Source organism: Schistocerca cancellata, chromosome 4 (assembly GCF_023864275.1).
Source record: "Schistocerca cancellata isolate TAMUIC-IGC-003103 chromosome 4, iqSchCanc2.1, whole genome shotgun sequence".
NCBI lineage: Eukaryota > Metazoa > Arthropoda > Insecta > Orthoptera > Acrididae > Schistocerca > Schistocerca cancellata.
In genome coordinates this window covers 866820689-866843445 of record NC_064629.1, presented here as the reverse complement: position 1 = coordinate 866843445, position 22757 = coordinate 866820689, and the positions used below count along the sequence as shown (strand labels likewise).

Sequence of the window (22757 nt, the reverse complement as noted above, 5' to 3'; positions counted from 1 at the left end):
TGACACATCATGCAAAGTTACTTTTGTTCTAAGTTCTATACACAACTGTATAATCCTTGGATACAACAATAAAGCAGCTATCAGTCTGCGATTGTTGTCTGGTACTGTAGTATTAACTGTGTTATGTTATGGATAGCATTGTGTTCCAGTGCTACTCAAGTCAGTTAGAAAGTGAAGTGATTATGGGTTTTGAATGCAGCAAGAAGAAAAGAGAAATTGTGGAGGAGGGCAGACCATTTCAGGTCACAGGGAAAAATCAGCATTTCTTTACTGAGGTAAACAAAGAAAGCAATGCATTTAATTTGTAATGAAATGGTTTCAGTTCACAAGGAATATAATATCAAGCAACATTCCAATGTGAACCATGCTTCATCATATGATACATTTGAGGGCCAGTTTCATGAAGTTACTTGGAACTAACTTTTCGAGGCAGCTGTTACTTTTCAAAATGAGTTACATCATAGTGGAAATGATTGCAACAAAATCAAAATAATTATCAGATGGCGAGTATGTCAAAGATGTCCTTCAAAACATTGCTGTTATTTACACCCTGACAACAAACTGCAGTTCAATAAATGAAGCTTATTGTGACAGACTATTTCATCTTATTGACAAATTAGCCAACAGTGTTGAGAAAACTTTAAAACAGCAAGCCACAAAGTTTGAAATTTATTCTCTGGCACTCAACAAGAGCTAAGATGTCCACAACACTGCACAGTCAGCAATTTTTGTGAAGGAAATTGATAAAAATTTGAATATTATGGAAGAATTGGGTGCTCTAGTACCTCTCAAAGCCATCACAAAAGCTAATGATTTAATGGAGGCTGTTATTGGAACCATAAGCAGGTGCTGTTTGGAACTTACAAATCTATCAGCAGAAACAACTGATGGCGTTCTTACATTTGCAGGAAAGTGAGAAGCATTAGCAAAAATTATACCAGACACAACAAGCTAAGATGGGCAAAAGTTCTGTAATTCAGTGTCACAGCATAATTCACAAAAAAATTTGTGTCCTAAATCTTTAAACTTAGACAGAGTTGTCACTAGAGTAGGGAGGGTACCACATACCACTATCTGCCGTTTCCTTTCCTGTACCACTTGCAAATAGAATGAAGGAAAAATGACTGTCTATAAGCCTCTGTATGAGCCCTAATCTCTCTCATTTTATCTTCATGGTCCTTACAGTAAATGTATGATGGCAGCAGTAGAATAAATCTGCAGTAGGTCTCAAATGCCAGTTCTCCATATTTCCATAATAGTGCCTCATGAAAAGAGCATTGTCTTCCCTCCAAGGGTAGCCATTTGAGTTCATGAAGGGTTTCCATAATACTTACGTGCTGATCGAACCTACCAGTAACAAACCTAGCAGAATGTCTCTGAAAAGCTTCCTTTAATCTGAACTAGTGGGGATCCCAAACACTCGAGCAGTACTCAAAAATGGATTACACTTGTATTCTACATGCCACCTCATTTATGGATAAGCTACACTTTCACAAATTTCTCCCACTAAAATGAAGTCAAGCATTAATCTGCCCAATTATCTACCAGACATGTTCATTCTATTTCATATCACTTTTCAATGTGATGCCTAGATATATAATCAATGTAATTGTGTCAAGCAGCACATTACTAATACTGTATTCGAATGTTACAGGAACGTTTTTCCTACTGATCTGCATTAATTTGCATTTTCCTACATTTGGAGCAAGCTACCATTCATCACACCAACTACAAATTGTGATCTTGTATCCCTTTGCAGTCACTCAAGGAAGAAACCTTCCAGTACATCACAGCGTCATCAGTAAACAGCAATAAATCACTGTTCACCCTGTCCACCAGATCCTTTACATACATAGAGAATAAGAGTGGCCCTATCAATCTTGTTCATGTTGAACACTCGCCCTGAAGGGCAACTTACTGGGTTCTATTACCTTAAAGTCTTCATACCATTCACGTATCTGCGAATCCAATTAGGATGCTCGGACCTTCATCAGCAGTCCGCCAATGGCACTGTGTCAAATGCTTTCCAAAAACTTAGGAATATGGAATCTGCTTGCTGCCATGCATTCATGGTTTGTAGGATATCATTTGAGAAAAGGGCAAGCTTTGATTTGCATGAGCGATGTGTTCTAAATCTCTATTCATTTGTGGACATAAGCTTTTCTGTCTCAAGATAATTTATTATATTTGGACTGAGAATATGTTCAAGATTCTGCAGCATAACAATGTTAAGTATATTGGCGTAATTATGTGGGTACAGTCTTTGACCTTTCTTATATACTTTTTCCAGTTGCTTGTGACTTTGCCCTGGGAGACAGATTTGCGATAAATGCAAGCTAAGCAAAGGACCAATGTGGCAGAGAACACTCAGTGTAATAAAATTACCAAATAAGCAGCAACCAGTCAGTGTAATGGAATTTGTATTCCATCTGGACCTGGTGACTTACTTGTTTTCAAATTTTTCAGTTGCTTCTCCAAGACAGGGATGCCAATTTCTACGTCTCCCATGTGGAAATCTGTGCGACTATAAAATTATGCTATGTTTGTATGATCCTAAAGCGTGAATGATTTCTTATACACTCCTGGAAATTGAAATAAGAACACCGTGAATTCATTGTCCCAGGAAGGGGAAACTTTATTGACACATTCCTGGGGTCAGATACATCACATGATCACACTGACAGAACCACAGGCACATAGACACAGGCAACAGAGCATGCACAATGTCGGCACTAGTACAGGGTATATCCACCTTTCGCAGCAATGCAGGCTGCTATTCTCCCATGGAGACGATCGTAGAGATGCTGGATGTAGTCCTGTGGAACGGCTTGCCATGCCATTTCCACCTGGCGCCTCAGTTGGACCAGCGTTCGTGCTGGACGTGCAGACCGCCTGAAACAACACTTCATCCAGTCCCAAACATGCTCAATGGGGGACAGATCCGGAGATCTTGCTGGCCAGGGTAGTTGACTTACACCTTCTAGAGCACGTTGGGTGGCACGGGATACATGCGGACGTGCATTGTCCTGTTGGAACAGCAAGTTCCCTTGCCGGTCTAGGAATGGTAGAACGATGGGTTCGATGACAGTTTGGATGTACCGTGCACTATTCAGTGTCCCCTCGACGATCACCAGTGGTGTACGGCCAGTGTAGGAGATCGCTCCCCACACCATTATGTCGGGTGTTGGCCCTGTGTGCCTCGGTCGTATGCAGTCCTGATTGTGGCGCTCACCTGCACGGCGCCAAACACGCATACGACCATCATTGGCACCAAGGCAGAAGCGACTCTCATCGCTGAAGACGACACGTCTCCATTCGTCCCTCCATTCACGCCTGTCGCGACACCACTGGAGGCGGGCTGCACGATATCGAAATAGACGACAGAGGGATAGAGAAACAATTAAAATCGCTCAAAAGAGGAAAGGGCTCTGGACCTGATGGGATACCAGTTCAATTTTACACAGAGTACGCGAAGGAACTTGCCCCCCTTCTTGCAGCGGTGTACCGTAGGTCTCTAGAAGAGCGTAGCGTTCCAAAGGATTGGAAAAGGGCACAGGTCATCCCCGTTTTCAAGAAGGGACGTCGAACAGATGTGCAGAACTATAGACCTATATCTCTAACGTTGATCAGTTGTAGAATTTTGGAACACGTATTGTGTTCGAGTATAATGACTTTTCTGGAGACTAGAAATCTACTCTGTAGGAATCAGCATGGATTTCGAAAAAGACGGTCATGTGAAACCCAGCTCGCGCTATTCGTCCACGAGACTCAGAGGGCCATAGACACGGGTTCACAGGTAGATGCCGTGTTTCTTGACTTCCGCAAGGCGTTCGATACAGTTCCCCACAGTCGTTTATTGAACAAAGTAAGAGCATATGGACTATCAGACCAATTGTGTGATTGGATTGAGGAGTTCCTAGATAACAGGACGCAGCATGTTATTCTCAATGGAGAGAAGTCTTCCGAAGTAAGAGTAATTTCAGGTGTGCCGCAGGGGAGTGTCATAGGACCGTTGCTATTCACAATATACATAAATGACCTGGTGGATGACATCGGAAGTTCACTGAGGCTTTTTGCAGATGATGCTGTGGTGTATCGAGAGGTTGTAACAATGGAAAATTGTACTGAAATGCAGGAGGATCTGCAGCGAATTGACGCATGGTGCAGGGAATGGCAACTGAATCTCAATGTAGACAAGTGTAATGTGCTGCGAATACACAGAAAGATAGATCCTTTATCATTTAGCTACAAAATAGCAGGTCAGCAACTGGAAGCAGTTAATACCATAAATTATCTGGGAGTACGCATTAGGAGTGATTTAAAATGGAATGATCATATAATGTTGATTGTCGGTAAAGCAGATGCCAGACTGAGATTCATTGGAAGAATCCTAAGGAAATGCAATCCGAAAACAAAGGAAGTAGGTTACAGTACGCTTGTTCGCCCACTGCTTGAATACTGCTCAGCAGTGTGGGATCCGTACCAGATAGGGTTGATAGAAGAGATAGAGAAGATCCAACGGAGAGCAGCGCGCTTCGTTACAGGATCATTTAGTAATCGCGAAAGCGTTACGGAGATGATAGATAAACTCCAGTGGAAGAGTCTGCAGGAGAGATGCTCAGTAGCTCGGTACGGGCTTTTGTCAAAGTTTCGAGAACATACCTTCACCGAAGAGTCAAGCAGTATATTGCTCCCTCCTACGTATATCTCGCCAAGAGACCATGAGGATAAAATCAGAGAGATTAGAGCCCACACAGAGGCATACCGACAATCCTTCTTTCCACGAACAATACGAGACTGGAATAGAAGGGAGAACCGATAGAGGTACTGAAGGTACCCTCCGCCACACACCGTCAGGTGGCTTGTGGAGTATGGATGTAGATGTAGATGTAGATGTAGATGTTGGGGCGTGAGTGGAAGACGGCCTAACGGTGTGCGGGACCGTAGCCCAGCTTCATGGAGACGGTTGCGAATGGTCCTCGCCGATACCCCAGGAGCAAAAGTGTCCCTAATTTGCTGGGAAGTGGCGGTGCGGTCCCCTACGGCACTGTGTAGGATCCTACGGTCTTGGCGTGCATCCGTACGTCGCTGCGGTCCGGTCCCAGGTCGACGGGCACGTGCACCTTCCGCCGACCACTGGCGACAACATCGATGTACTGTGGAGACCTCACGCCCCACGTGTTGAGCAATTCGGCGGTACGTCCACCCGGCCTCCCGCATGCCCACTATACGCCCTCGCTCAAAGTCCGTCAACTGCACATACGGTTCACGTCCACGCTGTTGCGGCGTGCTACCAGTGTTAAAGACTGTGATGGAGCTCCGTATGCCACGGCAAACTGGCTGACACTGACGCCGGCGGTGCACAAATGCTGCGCAGCTAGCGCCATTCGACAGCCAACACCGCGGTTCCTGGTGTGTCCGCTGTGCCGTGCGTGTGATCATTGCTTGTACAGCCCTCTCGCAGTGTCCGGAGCAAGTATGGTGGGTCTGACACACCGGTGTCAATGTGTTCTTTTTTCCATTTCCAGGAGTGTATATGAAATTTAAAACTTCAGATTTCCTTTTGTTGTCTCCTATTGCTAAACTAGGTTGGTCGACGAGAGACTAGAGAGAAGCCTTTGATCTGCTGGGTGACTTATGGATGTCCCGAATTTTCTCGGGTTCTCAGAATGATCTTTCACTAAGGTATGATGGTGCTAACAGAAGCACAAATTTCTACTTACTTTTGCCAGTCAATAGTAGTGCATTCTGTTTTTAACCGAGAGTGCACAATCTTTGTTTCCTCAGCGTTTTCCAAATTTGATTATCACACCACAGAGGATGTTTTCCATCTTTAATCCACTTACTTGTCATATACATCTGCAGAGTGTGATTAACAATCAGTTTAAACTTCACCTATATTTCCTCTACATCCATCTTATTGGAAATAAATTATGTCCATTCATTGTTTAAGTGGGGTGCCAATGGCTCCTTATCTGCTTTTTCTACCATAATACTCTCATAGCCTTCTTGATGGATTTACACTGAAGTGCCAAAGAAACTGGTATAGAGATACGTATTAAAATACAGAGATGCATAAACAGGCAGACTTATGTGAGTTTGAACATGGTGTTACAGTCGGTGCACGAGCGATGGGACACAGCATCTCTGAGATAGTGATGAAGTGGGAATTTTCCCGTACGACCACTTCATGAGTGCATCATGAATATCAGGAATCCAGTAAAACATCAGATCTCTGACATCGCTGTGGCTGGAAATACCCTGCAAGAATGAGACTGACTGCAACTGAATAGAATCATTCAACATGACAGAAGTGCAACCCTTCCACAAATTGCTGCAGATTTCAATGCTGTGCCATCAACAAGTGTCAGGGTGCGAAACATTCAATGAAACATCATTGATATGGGCTTGATGATTACACGACACAAAGATTTATGCCTTGCCTGGGCCCATCATCACCAACATTGGACTGTTGATGACTGGAAACATGCCTGGTTGGATGAATCTCATTTCAAATTGTATTGAGCGGATGGACATTTACAGGTATGGAGCCAACCTCAAGAATTCATAGACCCTGCACATCAGCAGGAGACTGTTCAAGTTGGTGGAGGCTCTGTAATAGTGTGGAGGTTGTGCAGTTTGAGTGATATGTGTCCCCTGATATGTCTAGATACAACTCTGACAAGTGACACATACATAAGCATCCTGTCACCTGGATGCATTCATGCCCATTGTGCATTCCGATGGCCTTGGGCAATTCCAGCAGGACAATACAACTCCCCACACATCCAGAATTGCTACAGAGTGTCTCTAGGAACACTCTTCTGAGTTTAAACACTTCCGCTGGCCACCAAACTCCCCAGACATGAACATTATTGAGCATATCTGGGATGCCTGGCAACATGCTGTTCTGAAGAGATCTCCACCCCCTCGTACTCTTACGGACTTATGGACAGCCCTGCAGGAGTCATGGTGTCATTTCCCTCCAACACTACTTCAGTCATTAGTCGAGTCTATTCCATGTCATGTTCCAGCACTTCTGCCTGCTCACAGGGGCCCTACATGATATTAGGCAGGCATACCAGTTTATTTGGCTCTTCAGTGTAGTAACTGTAGTAACCATTGTCATTACAACAATGTGATGATCCCTAATCCCCGTCCCTATACTGACATAGTTGATAAGGACAGGCCTGTTTGGAGCTACAAGATCTAAAATATTTCCATTGCTCATGGGCTGTCGAACTAGTTGTTCACAGCAGTTTTCAGAAAATGTGTTCAAAAGTACTTCACAAGACTGTCTGACTATACCACCTGCAGTGAATCCATAAATGGTCCAGTCGATGTGCAGCAGATTAAAGACATCTCCGACTAATACTGCATGATCTGGGTATTTCCACACTGCTGAGTTCAAACTTTCCTTGAATGAGTCTATAACTGTTATGATAGAATCAGGTAGCCAGTAAAAACACCTGATAGTTAACTTGAGTTTACCTACATCTGCTATATATGTTCAGATAACTTCATATTCAGGTTCAATTTCAACTTCGATAGACACAACATATTCGTCAAAAGCAATGAACCCTCCTTTACCTATGACATCTAATCTAATCTGTATATTTTTCATGACTCGTTAAACATTTCAGAGCTTTCTACTTCAGGTTTCATCCAGCTCTTGGTTCCAAGAATAATTTGAGTGCAACAATTTTCCGGCAGGGCAGTAAGTTCAGGAACTTTGTTATGAATACTTTGACAATTTACTGTTAAAATTTTGATGCTCAAAGTATCTCTACTTTGTCTGTGATCTGATTTCACTCTCCATGTATCAACCAGTGAGTGTTCATCAGGAGCCCTCAAACTACCGCCTAGCCTTAAAACCCTCACATGCGTGTCACAAGTATTCTACTATCAGAGTAGCTGCTCCATTGTGTAGTGCCCCTCTGACCTAAAAGGGGAGTCCAACAGTTTTTCACCCCATAATGCAGGGCTAGAAATCTGCAGCCAAGACCACTACACAATTGATACAGTCTTTGGTTGAGGCCCTCCATTTGGTTCCACAGCAAAGGACGCAGATCAATTCTAGGAACGATGCTGCATATTGTCAGCTCTGCTTACGCCCCGAGTGTAAGGCTAGCTGTCTTTACTACTTCCATCAACTGCCCGTACAAACTGAGGATGGCCTCAGAGCCCAAGTGACTGATGTCACTAGTGCCGATGTCAGCCACAACTTTCAGACAACTGCACCCTGCATGCTTGATAGCAGCATGCACAGCCTTCTGCACATCTCAGATGACGTGTTCCTGCAGACATACTGAGTGAACATTGGCTTTCTTCCAGCCCTGCATTTTATTTCCCTAAGAGGCTCCGTAACACTCCGAATCTTGAAACTGCCGATAATTAGTAAACCCTTCATCACGTGCCTGCTCGGCCCCTGCTGAAAGAGTGGCCACCTATCCATTCATAGGATGAATGGGCAAGGCCAGATAGCTAGCTTCCACACTGAATTTCAGCCTCAACCAATGCAGATGCATTACAACCTGCAACTCATATGTGATGAGCAGAGATCCCCCATGATGGGATGCTGCACGGTGCCTCGGCAGCGGAGCACGTGGGCAAAACTAGTGACACCTAAGGTGTCCCATGCTCCGCCACCACTATACCCAAGGCAGCACCCTACAGTCCGCTGACCAAGACCATAAGCGTCTTCAGCTGCTCACTAACTGAGGCCAGCTGCTCCGGTGTATGCACACAGCACACACACATCATGTCCATCCTACTAACTTAGGAATTAAATAGTGAAACAAACAGAAAAGCTAAAAAAATGTGACTTGCTAGTCTCATGGTGCTTCATCAATGAAGGCTGATGGCTCATTGAGCTTTTATCAATGGTTACTGACCATCCAAGGTAAACAAACAAATGACTACTGCACTACAGACTGCACAAAGGTATGTGTAATTATGCAATACTATACTTCTCAAACACAAAAATATGCACTGAATTTATGAATTAAACATTGCAAGCACAAAAAATCATGCAAAGAATTTAAGGTTAAACTATAAACACAACACAAAACTAAACATATGACTTGTTAGTATCCTTGTGCTTCACCAAAGAAGGCTAATGGTTTGCTACACAGAGAATTTGTTAACTTTCCACAGACTGTTAATTCAGAATGAGGAAATATTGTTTATTACACCAACATCAAATGACTTAGCCATGGCAAAATGTTGAAGTGAGTGAGTAATCTCAAAGATGAAATATAAATATTTGTGACAGAAAAGACAATGTCTGTTGCTCAATTTAAAGATGCAAAATGGATGTGTGATTTTGCTTTACTGGTAGATGTAACAGTTCAATTGAACAAACTAAATGAACAATTACAAGGGGAAGATGGATTAAAATGTTCTACATAAAAGCATGCCCAATGGCCTTGCCACAGTTGTAACACCAGCTCTCATCAGATCACTGAAGTTAAGTGCTGTTGAGCTTGACTTAGCACTTGGACTGGTGATCGTCTGAGTCTGCCGAGTGCTGTTGGCAAGCAGGTTGCACTCAGCCCTTGCACAACCAATTGAGGAGCTACTTATCAAAAAGTAGTGGCTCTGGTTGCAAAAAGTGAGAATGGCTGAGAGAACGGTGTGCTGACCACATGCCCCTCAATATCTGCATCCAGTGGTGCCTAACAGCTGAGGATGACACAGTGGTCAGTCAGTACAGCTAAGCCTTCCGAGGATTGTTCAGATGGAAAGAGAGGAATTTATGTATGAGCATGTGAAGGTATTCAAAACAAAATTGCAAATTTTGGAATCACAAATTAAAAAATTGCAATTTTCTGCATTTTCCTTTCTTGCAGAAATGTAACAATAAAAATTGTGACAAATATTTACCTTTTTTTAAAATGAAACTATTCCACTTTAGGTTGTTAAAACATTACTGTTTATATCATTATTTCACCAGGTTTCTTATATGTATGGTAGATAGAACAGCAAATAAATTCACATCACCACATGCAACTGCTCTTATACAGTATGTCACAGCTTTATACTATTGAGTGGATTACAACATCCCACAATGCTTGAAAATGACCACATGCTCAAACTGCAGCCCCAATGAATAATGTTCTAACAGTCTAAAGCAGAATGATTTCATTTAAAAATTTCATGAAGACTATGGACCCAGTCATCATCAAACTTCTAAATATTTACCTACTATATTTGGCCTAAAAGACATATTCAAGAGTTCAAGAGCAATAAAGCAATCTTCAATCTCTCTCACTCTTCTCTATCCATGGATGAAGTATCTTAGGATTAACAAATGGAATGTGGAAATTTTCAGTGTCTCCTGAAAAATCTCTACTAGAATTTTGTTGCAAATATGTCTCCAGGGAAAAATATCCATGCATTAATAGGCACGGTATTCACGTCACATCATTTTTGGTGGCACAGATATGCAAGCATAAAAAGGCCTAAAATCACTGAAATTTATCTGGCAAGTTCACTTCAAGCTGCTACTACAAGCATCAAAACAAGTTTAGGAAGCCTTGTTCGAGAGATGAATTGCCAGATCTGTCACTGAGAGGTAATATTTAATTAAAAATATTTTTCCCTTTACTTTTATATTGAATTAGATTCATCCGTATCTATTTAACTTCAATCTGTTCTGTTCTGCCCAGAGCATGAACTGAAATTTGTACCCTGTCTCATGCAGGTAATAACATTTTACCACACCTCTACGTGACTATTCTGTAATTCTCACTTAAGTGCCCAGCAGATGATTCATTGAACCACTTTCACACTATTTCTCTACTCTTCCTCTCTACTGTGCCATGGGAAAAACGAACACTTAAATCTTTCCATGGGAACTCTGATTTATGTTATTTCACTACAATGATCTCTTCTCCGTAGGTAAGTGGGCATCAACACAATATTTTCACATTCAGAGGAGACAGTTAGTGATCAAAATTACACGAAAAGATCTCACCGCAATGAAATATGTCTTTGTTTTAATTATTGCCACCTTAACTCATTATCATATTCATGACTCCCACCCATTTCGCAATAGCACAAAATGAGCTGCCCTTCTCTGAACTTTCTCAATGTCCTCCGTCAATCCTAGCTGGACATGGTATTAGTGTAGCAAAGGATGAACAAGCATAGTGTAGGCAGTCTCTGCAATGGATTTGTTGCATCTTCTAAGCGTTCTGTGAATAAAACACAGACTTTGGTTCACATTAACCACAACATTATCTACGTGACTGTTCCAATTTAAATTTCATAATTGTTATCCTTAAGTATTTTCTTGAAATGGTAGCCTTTAGCTTTGTTCATTTTATCACGTAACCAAAATTTAACATTTTCTTTTCAATACTCATGAGGATGACCTCTCACTTTTCATTATTTAGGATCAATTTCCACTTTTTGCACCATACACCATTTTTCAATTGTTTTTGATCATCTGGTGACTTTACTAGATGGTAAATGACAGCATCATCTGCAAACAGTGTATGAGGGCTGTTCATATTGCCTCCTAAATTGTTTATGTAGATCAGATACAGCAGAGGGACTATAGCACTTCCTTGGGGAGCACCAGATATCACTTCTGTTTTACTCAATGACTTTCTGTCAGTTACTAAGAAGTGCGACGTTTCTGACAGGAAACTACAAATCCAGTCCCATAACTGATACAATACTGCATAGGCACACAATCTGATTATAAGCTGCTTGTGAAGAACAGTTTCAAAAGCCTTCTGGAAATCTAGAAATATGGTATCAATTTGATATTCCCTGTCTATAGCACTCATTACTTCATGAGAATAAAGAGCTAGTAGTGTTGCACAAGAATGATATTTTCAGAACCTCTGCTTACTGCGTCAGTAGATCTATTCTTCAAGGTAAGTCATAAAGTTTGAACACAGTACATGTTCTGAAGCCTACTGCAAATCAGTTATCAGTGATATAGGTCTGTAATGCAGTGAATCACTTATTTCCTTTCTCGAGTATTGGTGTAACCTCTGCAACTTTCCTAAAAAGGTATGGATCTTTCATTGACTGAGCGGTTGTATCTGATTGCTAAGTATACTCTGCAAGGAATCCAATTGGTATACAATCTGGACCAGGAGACATGCATTTATTCATTGATCTGGGTTGCTTCATTACACCGAAGGTATCTACTTCTAAGTTACTCATGTTGGCAGCAGTTTCCTTATTTAGTTACTTTAAAAGTGTAACCATCTGACAATCTCTCTCTCTCTCTCTCTCTCTCTCTCTCTCTCTCTCTCTCTCTCTCTCTCTCTGTGTGTGTGTGTGTGTGTGTGTGTGTGTGTGTAGCAGGGAGGGGGGGGGGGGGAGAGTGGGTGCACATCCATTTGATAACTGACATGTGGCCCTTGTTTCAGCTGACATAAATGGCTGTGGCCCTTTGTCAAATATGGTTGACTACTTATCATACAAGATCTTAATGTGAAGGCTTGTCGTATGTCAAATGTAGAAACCTACAACAAACGAATTGTTGAAATGTCTTTTATTACAACCTAATGTCATGTATTTTACAATGATAGCCAGTTTCTTTCGATTACAGAACGTCTTTGGTAATAGTAGTCATAGAGCAAACAGTCAGTTTCAGATGCCCATGCACAGTGTCCATGAGTCCATGAGGTCTTAGCAATTCATTAATGTTGTACACACTACTAAAGTCGTAATGACTCATGGGCAACATCCACAGCACTTGAAACTGAACAGCTGCTCTGCAACACCTATGATCCTATGTTCTCTAACTGAAGAAAACTGATCATAATTATAAAAAGTGTGACACTGGAAAGTAATAAAAGACATCTAGATAAGACAGCACTTTAAAATTTGTGGAATGCTCCTAATGTTGGACTCTTTACACTCATTTTGACTGTGTTTCATTTTTTTCCTACTCTTCTTCCAAGCTTTCAGTTCCAGAGATGACAATTTTATATTGGCTGCTCAGATAATCAGCAATCTGTTTCTCACCATACTTACTAAGCAGAAATATTTTTCTACATTCCTTAACAACCCTTTGAACCCTCATCATCAATGGCACCTTATAGCATTACAGTCACCACTTCCCATATATATACATCAAAATGTCATCTGCACAAGTCAGTTTTTTAACTGTGCAGCAAAAACTAATTTTTGGAGCAGAGATTACTGTACTATAACACAAATCTGTGTCCTTACCCCTGGTTCCAACAGTGTGAGTCTCTCATTCTATAGTTGCCAAGTTGGAAGTTCCCCCTACCACAATAACAAATTCAACTGATTTACTCAATTTGTCATAGTTACCGGTAGTAGGCGGCTTGTAAAAATAATCAGTTACAATGTTTGATTCATATGTAACGATTATCTTCACCCAAACAATTTCACTTCTTCTTCTTCTTTTGTGGTTTCACAGTTTCTTGTGGGCCTCAGCCTTTTCAACAATTTTCTGCCATTTATTTCAGTCCATTGCTAGAATTCTTGAATTTCTATTACTTATTTTCTGGAGATCCTCGGTGACTCCATTCTCCAATCTTATTCTCAGTCGATCTCAGCCACTCTATCATCTTGTCTTTCCTTGTAATACCTTTTTGGGGCACTTTCGCTAAGCTATGTGCCCAGCCCAGCTCAATCTGGATGAGTTCATTATTTTTTCAAATCTGGAATCCATAATAACATAAGAAGATATGACAGAGTTCTTTATGGCAATTAACATGCCTCCACCATAGGTGACCCAGCTTTTGTAGTGATATATTGGGTGTTTCTAAATTTTTGCAACATACTTTGGTGAGGGTTCAGAGAATCTTAACAAAACAAAATATTCCTACAAATGTATCTTCTATGATGAACTACTAATAGGGTACATTTCTTAAACAAATATGGTATCACATACTTGGTGATATATTAGTTTTTGTCTGTATTTGTTCATACATACAATTAAATAAATGTATTTGTGCAGATAATAAACAGATGGTACATACGATGTATAGGAGTGACGTCACATTTCTGCAGAGTCTCATCACATTTCAGTTCTGATGTACACCAGATTCCAAGATGGTGAATTAAATGTTGAATGCCAGATCTGTCCAGTCTCAGAACATTAATCCATTGAATTTTCAGTTGTGGAGATACACCGTAATGCTATAATGTGTACTCTGTGTTCATAACAACATTTTTTTCTCATTTTCATACCAGGGACGATCACTTTTTGAGTTTTTTTTATGAAGGTTTGGAAATAACTTAGATGTTACATTCTGAATTTAGATCTGCCTGCTATTCACTTGTAGTTTCAGTCAGTTTTTCCTTCCTGGTACCACAAAGGCATTATCACCTCTAATAAGTAATACAAATTCTCAGAATTGATCCTGAAAGATAGTGCATTTAAGAAGTACTGTATTAACATTTTCTCTTTCTGAACAGTGAGGACTAACATTTTCCACTGCAATTAATGTGGGTGATATAGTAATCTCTCTGAATACATGTACTAGGTCATTTGGTCTATGGGGGTACTTCTCTAGCTCAAAAAGTCTTCATGTACACACCACCCACACTCTACCACCCAAGTAGCCACTTCCTATGTAATGCACCTCTGACTTGATTAGATGACTTCTGAATGTCTCCAGTCAATAGTGTACGTTGAGAAATTCACATCCAAGACATTCATACAATTGCCAGAATTGATCATCTGATCCATCCACCACGTCCAAACAAGAGGATGATGATCAAATCCAAAACAGAAATAAAACTGTCTGAGCTGCTAATTTGATCCATCCACCAGAACCAAACAGGAGAACGATGATCATTTTTAAGAAAGTCACTGGAAACCTTGAAATGTGTTTTCACCCCATGAGTATGGGCAGTGCTTTCCACCATTTCATGCCTATAATGAAATTAAAATAATCTTGATGAGGATTTGGAACAAATTACTTCTATCTACACCAGACTCTTATGCAATGTTTGGCTCTAGTTCAATTTCAAAGTGTGTGGGCACTATTTCTTGCTTTCCTCTCCCCCATGTATCCATCATTATTTCATTCTGTCCTCAATATGTTAATTAGAAATTTCATTGTCAAAAGCTTGAGAATAACTTTGGTGACATTATTACTTCTTCTATTGGCATGTACTGCCCATCTAGAGGTTATTTAGGCTATGTTCTTGGATAGTTACCTGCACATCGAATCCAAATTTCTTAATAATGCTCAGAACTATATCAAATGGAGGTTCCACCAGAGGCTGTTTTGTAGTTGCATCTGAATAGTGATACAATAATGGGCCCAAGTTCACCCATATGCCACCTGCATTGCAAAATAAATCATTATAACATACAACATATGTCAAAATTTTAGTTCTAGGTACAGTCAGAAAGTAATGCTTTCTATTGTTCATGTTCATTGTTCCAGAAGAAATCTGCATTGAATTTATACAAAATCGCAGTGACAAAATTCTTACTGAAATTATTACTTGCTAAAAAGTCACCTCTATTGTTTTCTATAGAACTAGTTTGCTATCATTTTCTGCAGTACAGCTCAACATTGAACTGTGCCATTATCTTCGAATTATAAGAAATCAAGTCACACTTGTGCATTATCCTCAAATCCTCAGTCACTATGGCCTGGTATCTTTTGATTTCATATTATTCTGAAAGTGGTGTGTTTAAAGATTTTCATTCATGATAACTAAAAGGTGAAAGCCTAGTGTGTGATATCTGGGCTGTATAATGAGTGTGATAAAACTTGCCAGTGAGATTTTGAAATTTAGCTTGTACTGGTACATAAATGTGAGGATGTGACTTGTGTGTGAGCAAAGAATATCAGTCACTCATTTTGTTTGATAAACTTGTTATTGAGGATCTAAACATTCCAGTTGCAGCATCCTGGTCTTATAAATTTGCAAGGATCACTCTCACTGCATTTCAAGAGAGAGAAGCCTGGAGATTTCCCATCAGCTTACACATTTCTTCATTTTACGTTAAACAAGTACCATCATACCATAAATTCTGCCTTGATTTCAGGTTCAAAGAAATAATTCCATATCACACCATTTGTCACTATCTTCAATAACAATTTCTCTCCCTCCAGTAGCAGCTTTTTTTCTTTTGCTCAAAGGTTTGGGTACCCATAATTGAAAAATATTTAAACAACGAAGGTTTTCAACAGCTGAAATCACTTGTGAATTTGCCTTACCTACTGTGTTCAGGGCTGTGACCAACACTGAATGACAATCATGTCAACTGTCTAATTCTTGTATTTATACAGCAAAATGATACATTACTTTCTGACTGCCCTTTTTCATATTAATACAAGAAATTAATTCAGAAAGAAGTTTTTCCTTGCCTGGTCATCAAAAATGCAAACAAATATTGCTGAATATGTTATTTTAAGCACCAGCAGTACACATACTAGTATTAACAAAACATTCTACCATTCACAGAAAGAGTTAATTTACTATGCATGAAGTTGCAAATACAGCAGTAAGCAGTAGTTGCCACTAGGGATGAGTAGTGCAATATAATCATCAGCAGTTTTAAAAAAAAAAAAAAAAAAAAAAACTTTCAAGTGGAGTTCAAGTCTAAGACCACCAAGAACTGCTAACATTGGGTAAAGCTACACTTCTGCACAGCCGCTCGGATAGTTAATACAGACATAGCCTAACAATAATTACAATTGATTTTCATGCTAATTTGAAGTTATTTCTTGTGCAGTTGAAATGATACTGCACTGTGAATAACAAAATTTTTGTTGTTAGAATGCAAAGTTTTGTCCATACTGACAGCATAACTGGCAGAGAATGACCTTAGTTTTGACATGGTTTTGGAAGGAAATACACCATGTCTTTCTGAATGTATGAGGGGGTAGTCACAAAGCTTTTAATATCACATTAAAAAAGTTATGAAATTAATTTTTTGTTTGTTTGCAGGTACATGTCTGTAGTTAACGCACATACTGAAATCCAAGAGGTGCAGCCCATTGGTAAAGTGCAATATTATGCAGCAATTCATTATCAGCATCTAATAAAGAACAATGATGCAACAATATATGCTGGGTTGGTAGACGTGTATGGCAAAAATGCAATCATCATATGACACAGTCATTAAATGGTGCTGCAAATGCTTCCAATGGGGTCAAACAATTAAATTCTTCATTTGTGTGGCCATAGTGTCTGTAGTTGCTTTATAATTCCGACTGTATTTTTGTTCTGTTGTTACATCTACAAAAATGTTGTAGTTGCAACGACAGAACAAAAATATCCTCAAGGGCTGAAACAAGTCTGAGTGACAAAGAATGAAGTGGTAAATCACCTCTCTGTGAAAACTGGGAATCACAAGAGAAGTGGAAGCCCTTGTGCTTCAAGACCACCATATCTCTAGTGAGGCAAATAAGTGAAAATCAGTCATGGATCAGTTTTCAAGCTCTAGTGCAACAGTTTGTACATGACAATGGTCACTGCCTGATGGGTTTCACAACTGCTCACACTCATTCAAAAAGCTTTCCAAACTGAGGCAGCAGTGGAAATGTTGCAGCTGTGTCAGGCCAATCCAGATGACTACTACCCCCCCCCCCCCTTTCCCAATATTCTCCTGACAAAGCAGCAAGTGACATTTTCCTCTTTATTCATATAAAAAAATCTTTGCATGGTACGCACTTCCAGAATGACACAGAGGTGACTTTCAAGGTGAGACCTTTCCCGAACATCCAAAATGCAGACTTCTACAACTGACATCTCCACTAAGATATCCAACTTTGGGAAAAATCTGTCACACTGATGGGTGGCTATGTGGAGAAGGATTAATACAGTCACCAAGTTTCGTGGTTGTAGCTTCATTTTTTCAAGTTTACAATTAAAACTTTATGACTATCCCCATAAATGATTTGGATTTAGTGTTGCCTTATTCAGAAATAAAACAGAAAAGTTAAAACAGGTTAGCTGGACTGGAACAAAGATTATGAAAAATATACTCTAACATTAATTTAGGTCAAACATGCAAGAAGCTGCAGACAAGACATCAAAAATAATTTACAATAATTCATTACGATAGTGAGGTAGATGACACAGTAGCTTTATGGGGATAAGGGAGAAATGAAAGTATGTTCTGGCGACTATTACCAATGTATGCATTTAAAAATCAATCCTCTCAGCTTTTCTGGACTTAGAAAGATGATTAAAACAATAGTCAGATGGCTTGGAACTGTCACATAAGTAGCCTGTTCACCATTGCATTCAAAACTGCTTAACACAAATAGGAAAGAGAGCACAGAAAATATTTCCAGGTGTTATGTTACACTACTTTTTGAATGATATAACTAGAAAATATTCTCTGGATCCCTGCACTGGAAATGGTCATTGATCACTGACTCAGCTATTACTCTTCCCATTTACGGGGCTACACAAAATATATGCCACTTTTACTCAAAACAAGTGTCAGACCAATTTGAGATGTATATGTGGCCTTTCCACTGACTGAACACAGAATCAGTGATATATTTATGTAATTACTAACTAAATACTCAATTTATAAATATTTGTGAGCAACAAATACCACATACAGGGTAATTTGCTAAATGGGAACAAACTGCAGGAAATGGTCTCTGAAAGGGCAAGGAGCACAAAAAGTTAGATGGAAATATTGGTGTAAATGAATTCCATGGGAAGTAACCCACTTTAAGGTGGAGATAAAAGATTTTTGACAATGAGCCACGTGCCAAAACCAGGCAGGTGGCCCACCAGCCTGGAGTAAGCCAGACGAGTGCAGAGGCCTTATTACCTACAGACTTGCCTCCATGGTGAAGATTTTCCCAATGGTTTGTTGTATGGGCCACTGTGGTGCTGGGATTTCTGTTATCCATCCTACTCACAGATGAGGCTACCTTTACAAGGAGATACTAGACAGCTTCCTGGTATTCCTCGCATATACAAACTCTGCCTAGGGCAGTGTTTCTCGACAGTATACAGAGCTTGAAAATTAGAGAACTGTTATCATATCTGGGACAAACCTTCATTAGATCAGGACAATATTTATGTTGCCCTTACTCAGAAGCTGTTCAGTTGCTACTGTTATTGTGTACTTTCACTGTTAGTAATGAAGCTGTATTGTTCTTGGCTACCTAGGCACCTTTCTCTGCTTGTGCGTACATCCCCCACAATGGGATACTACAGGGCGGCATCATCAACTTTCAAATCACCCATCAGTGGGCTACAGGGAATCCCCACAGAATGGTGGCAGTGAACCATCAGTAACGATTCAGCGTCAATGTGTGGGTGGTGATTATTGGTAACTGCCTCATGGGCCTGGTCATCCTACAATCCCTCACAGGTGAGATGTATCTGCATTTACTGCAGGTGACCCTGCTTCCCCTGCTGGAAGAAGTGCCTTTGGTTGTACGAAACATTATGTGGATAGTACATGTTGGTGCTCCACTCACTGACCTCTTGAATGTGGGGCTAGAACACTAGTACAGACAGAGCATTCACACTTACCTAGTGTGTTCTCACGTCTGCTATCAATCACTGAAACCTACATTGTCAGAGGTCTTTATCTCCACCTTCAAGTGGGTGTACTTCCCTTCAAATGTGTTTCCAGCCATATGTCCATATGATATTTTCTGCTCCTTATCCTCTCAGGGATTGTTTCCTTTAGTTTGTCCCCATTTAGCAAAATCACCCCATATATGTAGAAAGAGTTCTTTTGACAGAAAGCTAACAGACAAAGCTTACATTACATACCACTTATAAATATGAACAATAAATTAGTAAAAGAAGCTATAACACAAGGCAAAAATCATTAAAAGAAGGCTGTGGCTATTTTGAGGCAGTAAACTACAAATACCATAAACTACAAAAGAGCTATTTCTTTCTTGTGTTAGAAAATTTAAGGATTTCTTTTGTATTTGCCTAATGCCAAGGGATGTGCAAAAAAAGGATTGTTGTTTTAAATCTATGTGCTGGTCACAAGTAATAAACTAGAAACTACATATACCATCTACATGTAAATCTAGAATGTTTGCAAAAGAAATTGTAGTGAACTTCAAGCTGTTACCACTTGTTTCACTTTAGTGTGAGAAGACATGAGCATGCACACAAAATAACCAAAAACATTTTCCTCCTCCCATCCATAAGCAAGTGCATAACTGACACTTGTGCAAAGTTAAAAATCAGATGCCCTACTTGGAACCAACACATAAGGATTTTGAAACTATACTTCACAGGAACAGATGAGAATTAGATATGGATTAGTAAATCAATGAGCTGTTTTCTTTGGAGCACTTTTTTTTTGTCATTGTATGTGAAACACTATACAATTTATTACATATGTCCACACTGTACACCTGTTACCATCCATACAGAAACAGCCTTGATGGATCACTGTACGAGAAACAAACATAGCTGGGGCTGCTCAAACACCTGCACTACAGACAGCATGTCAATTACACTGCTACTCTCTGGCCAAAATGTATTATAGGTGTCACAAAGACAGACAGACTGCCAAGTAATGATAACTGACTGAAGAGTTGACGGCTCTGCTGGCAAGTGATCTGCATATGGCATGATAGCACTGTTCCACAATTTGAGATCAAGAGCATTCAGTTCAGGGCCGACACTGCTGGGAGCACAGCTGTATCGAGGTTTAGCACTGTTGATGTGTCTCACCAAACTCTTCAGGCCCTGGGAGGTTAACGTGCTGTGGGTAGTGTTCACGTTGTCCCTAATGATATGTGTGAGTCCTTGGGATATTGGTGTTCTGGTCCAGGTGAAAGAATACTGGACTAATGCACTTAACTCAGGTAATGGCTTTAAGTCATGGGACACACCCAGCTAATTCTGCAACTCTACTTTGCTACAGAGAGCCTGATTAACCCTTTGATTCCAGAATGAGATTTTCACTCTGCAGCGGAGTGTGCATTGATATGAAACTTCCTGGCATGTTAAAACTGTGTGTCGGACCGAGATTTGAACTCGGGACCTTTGCCTTTTGCGGGCAAGTGCTCTACCAACTGAGCTACCCAAGCATGACTCACGGCCCGTCCTCACAGCTTTACTTCTGCCAGTACCTCATCTCCTACCTTCCAAACTTTACAGAAGCTCTCCTGCGAAGCTTGCTGTACTAGCACTCCTGAAAGAAAGTATATTGTGGAGACATGGCTTAGCCACAGCATGGGGGATGTTTCCAGAATGAGATTTTCACTCTGCAGCGGAGTGTGCATTGATATGAAACTTCCTGGCAGATTAAAACTGTGTGCTGGACCGAGACTCGAACTTGGGACCTTTGCTTTTCGCGGGCAAGTGGTAGAGCACTTGTCAGTTTCAACTTTGCAATCTTCAGTTGTGTGAGATAAATGACACATCACCATGGTTGAACAGATAGACACATTCTGGAGATATTCACTAGGAGCGACAGTGACCTTTAATTCTCTGATGTTGTTAGCAGTGATGATTATTCAACAGAATCACCAAATTGAAGTCCTCAGCCCTGTACATCAGCTGGTACAACACACCAGTTTGTTGCTTCTTCTGGAGGTGCAGTCAACAGTTATTCAGAATTTGAAAAGTCAGAAAGCGATAGCAAAGCAGTTCGGAAAAGAGCACACATTAGTGACCTTTTGATTGGAAACTGCAGTACCTACCATCACTTGTCAACTGCACTTAGAAATATGCATGGTGCTAGTCACTGTTGTGCTTCCCAAAACCACCACCATGGCCAACGGGTGCTGCTTTGATGCCGTTACACCGGCACCAACAATCTACAAGGGACCTTCCCTCTCCGAGGCCCAGCGGTGGATGTATTTAAATTATGAGAACAGGTTTTCTCATGCTCACTTGTGACTTGTCCTTGTACTTGCTATTCAGTGTTCTCATGTACTTGTTGGTCAGAGCTTATGGAGTTTATAACTATCATTCATTGTCCTGACTGGATAATTCAGAACTTGTGTATCTGTCTTGACAAGGAACTCGTACATTCAACTGCTGCCAGAAAGATGTGTGTTCATTCTTTTCTTAGTGGTACCAGTACTTAGAATAAAAGATAGCTGTCTGTGTTTATGTTAACAGTGCACTGTGCTCCATGCACCTGTCCAACAACTGAGATCCCACATGCACATAAGATCAGGTGTAACAGAAACAAACTGATTTCCAGCCATTAAAGCATGTGTATGATGACTCGGCTTCAGAACAAAAATGTAAACTGGTTAATGACCCAAGCATTCTGCCATTTTTATATTTCTGTCGGAAGACCTGTTGTAGTTTACAGCAGGCAAAACAAATTGATTTTGTGTGTACACCATGGAAATACTCAAGAATCTGTGCAGCATTCTTGACTGTCAAAGTGGAAAGATACTGGATTTGAGAAACTTCTTTGTTTTATTGCTATTTGTCTTTTAATGGCTCAAGTTAAAAAGTTGCAAATAAGTTATTATTGGTCCAAAGGTATACTTTTTAAATTCTCCAGTTTTCAGTTAAATTATGTCCTGAGAGCGATTATTTCACTTTTGAGGAAGCTACACTTTAGTAACAACTCTGCGAGTACTGGAGGTGACTGTTTGTTTAAAATTAGGAATATTGTTGATGAAGTTCATATGACATTCCACAGTGCATTTTGTCCACATCAGAAGCTTTGCATTGATGAAAGTCTTTTGTTGTTCAAAGGTCATTTATGTTTTAAAAGAATTATGCCACTGAAGTAAAGTATATTCAGAATAAAGCCATCTGTACTGTGTGACTGTCAGACTGGAACAACTGCATGTGGCACTATTCATAAGAATATGCAC

The 22757-nt window shown here is 40.3% G+C and overlaps 1 protein-coding gene and 1 non-coding gene across 2 annotated transcripts in view; both read right to left on the bottom strand.

Moving 5' to 3' along the window:
• LOC126185007 (carnosine N-methyltransferase) overlaps positions 1 to 22757 on the bottom strand; it is a 170147-nt gene that overhangs the window by 19360 nt on the left and 128030 nt on the right. Inside the window, exon 8 of the mRNA XM_049927734.1 lies at positions 15166 to 15293. Coding sequence (XP_049783691.1) covers positions 15166 to 15293 — 128 coding nt within the window. The remainder of the gene's footprint in view (positions 1 to 15165; positions 15294 to 22757) is intronic.
• Positions 20928 to 21002, bottom strand: Trnal-caa (transfer RNA leucine (anticodon CAA)). Its single transcript has one exon. It is a non-coding gene; the product is annotated as a tRNA-Leu (tRNA).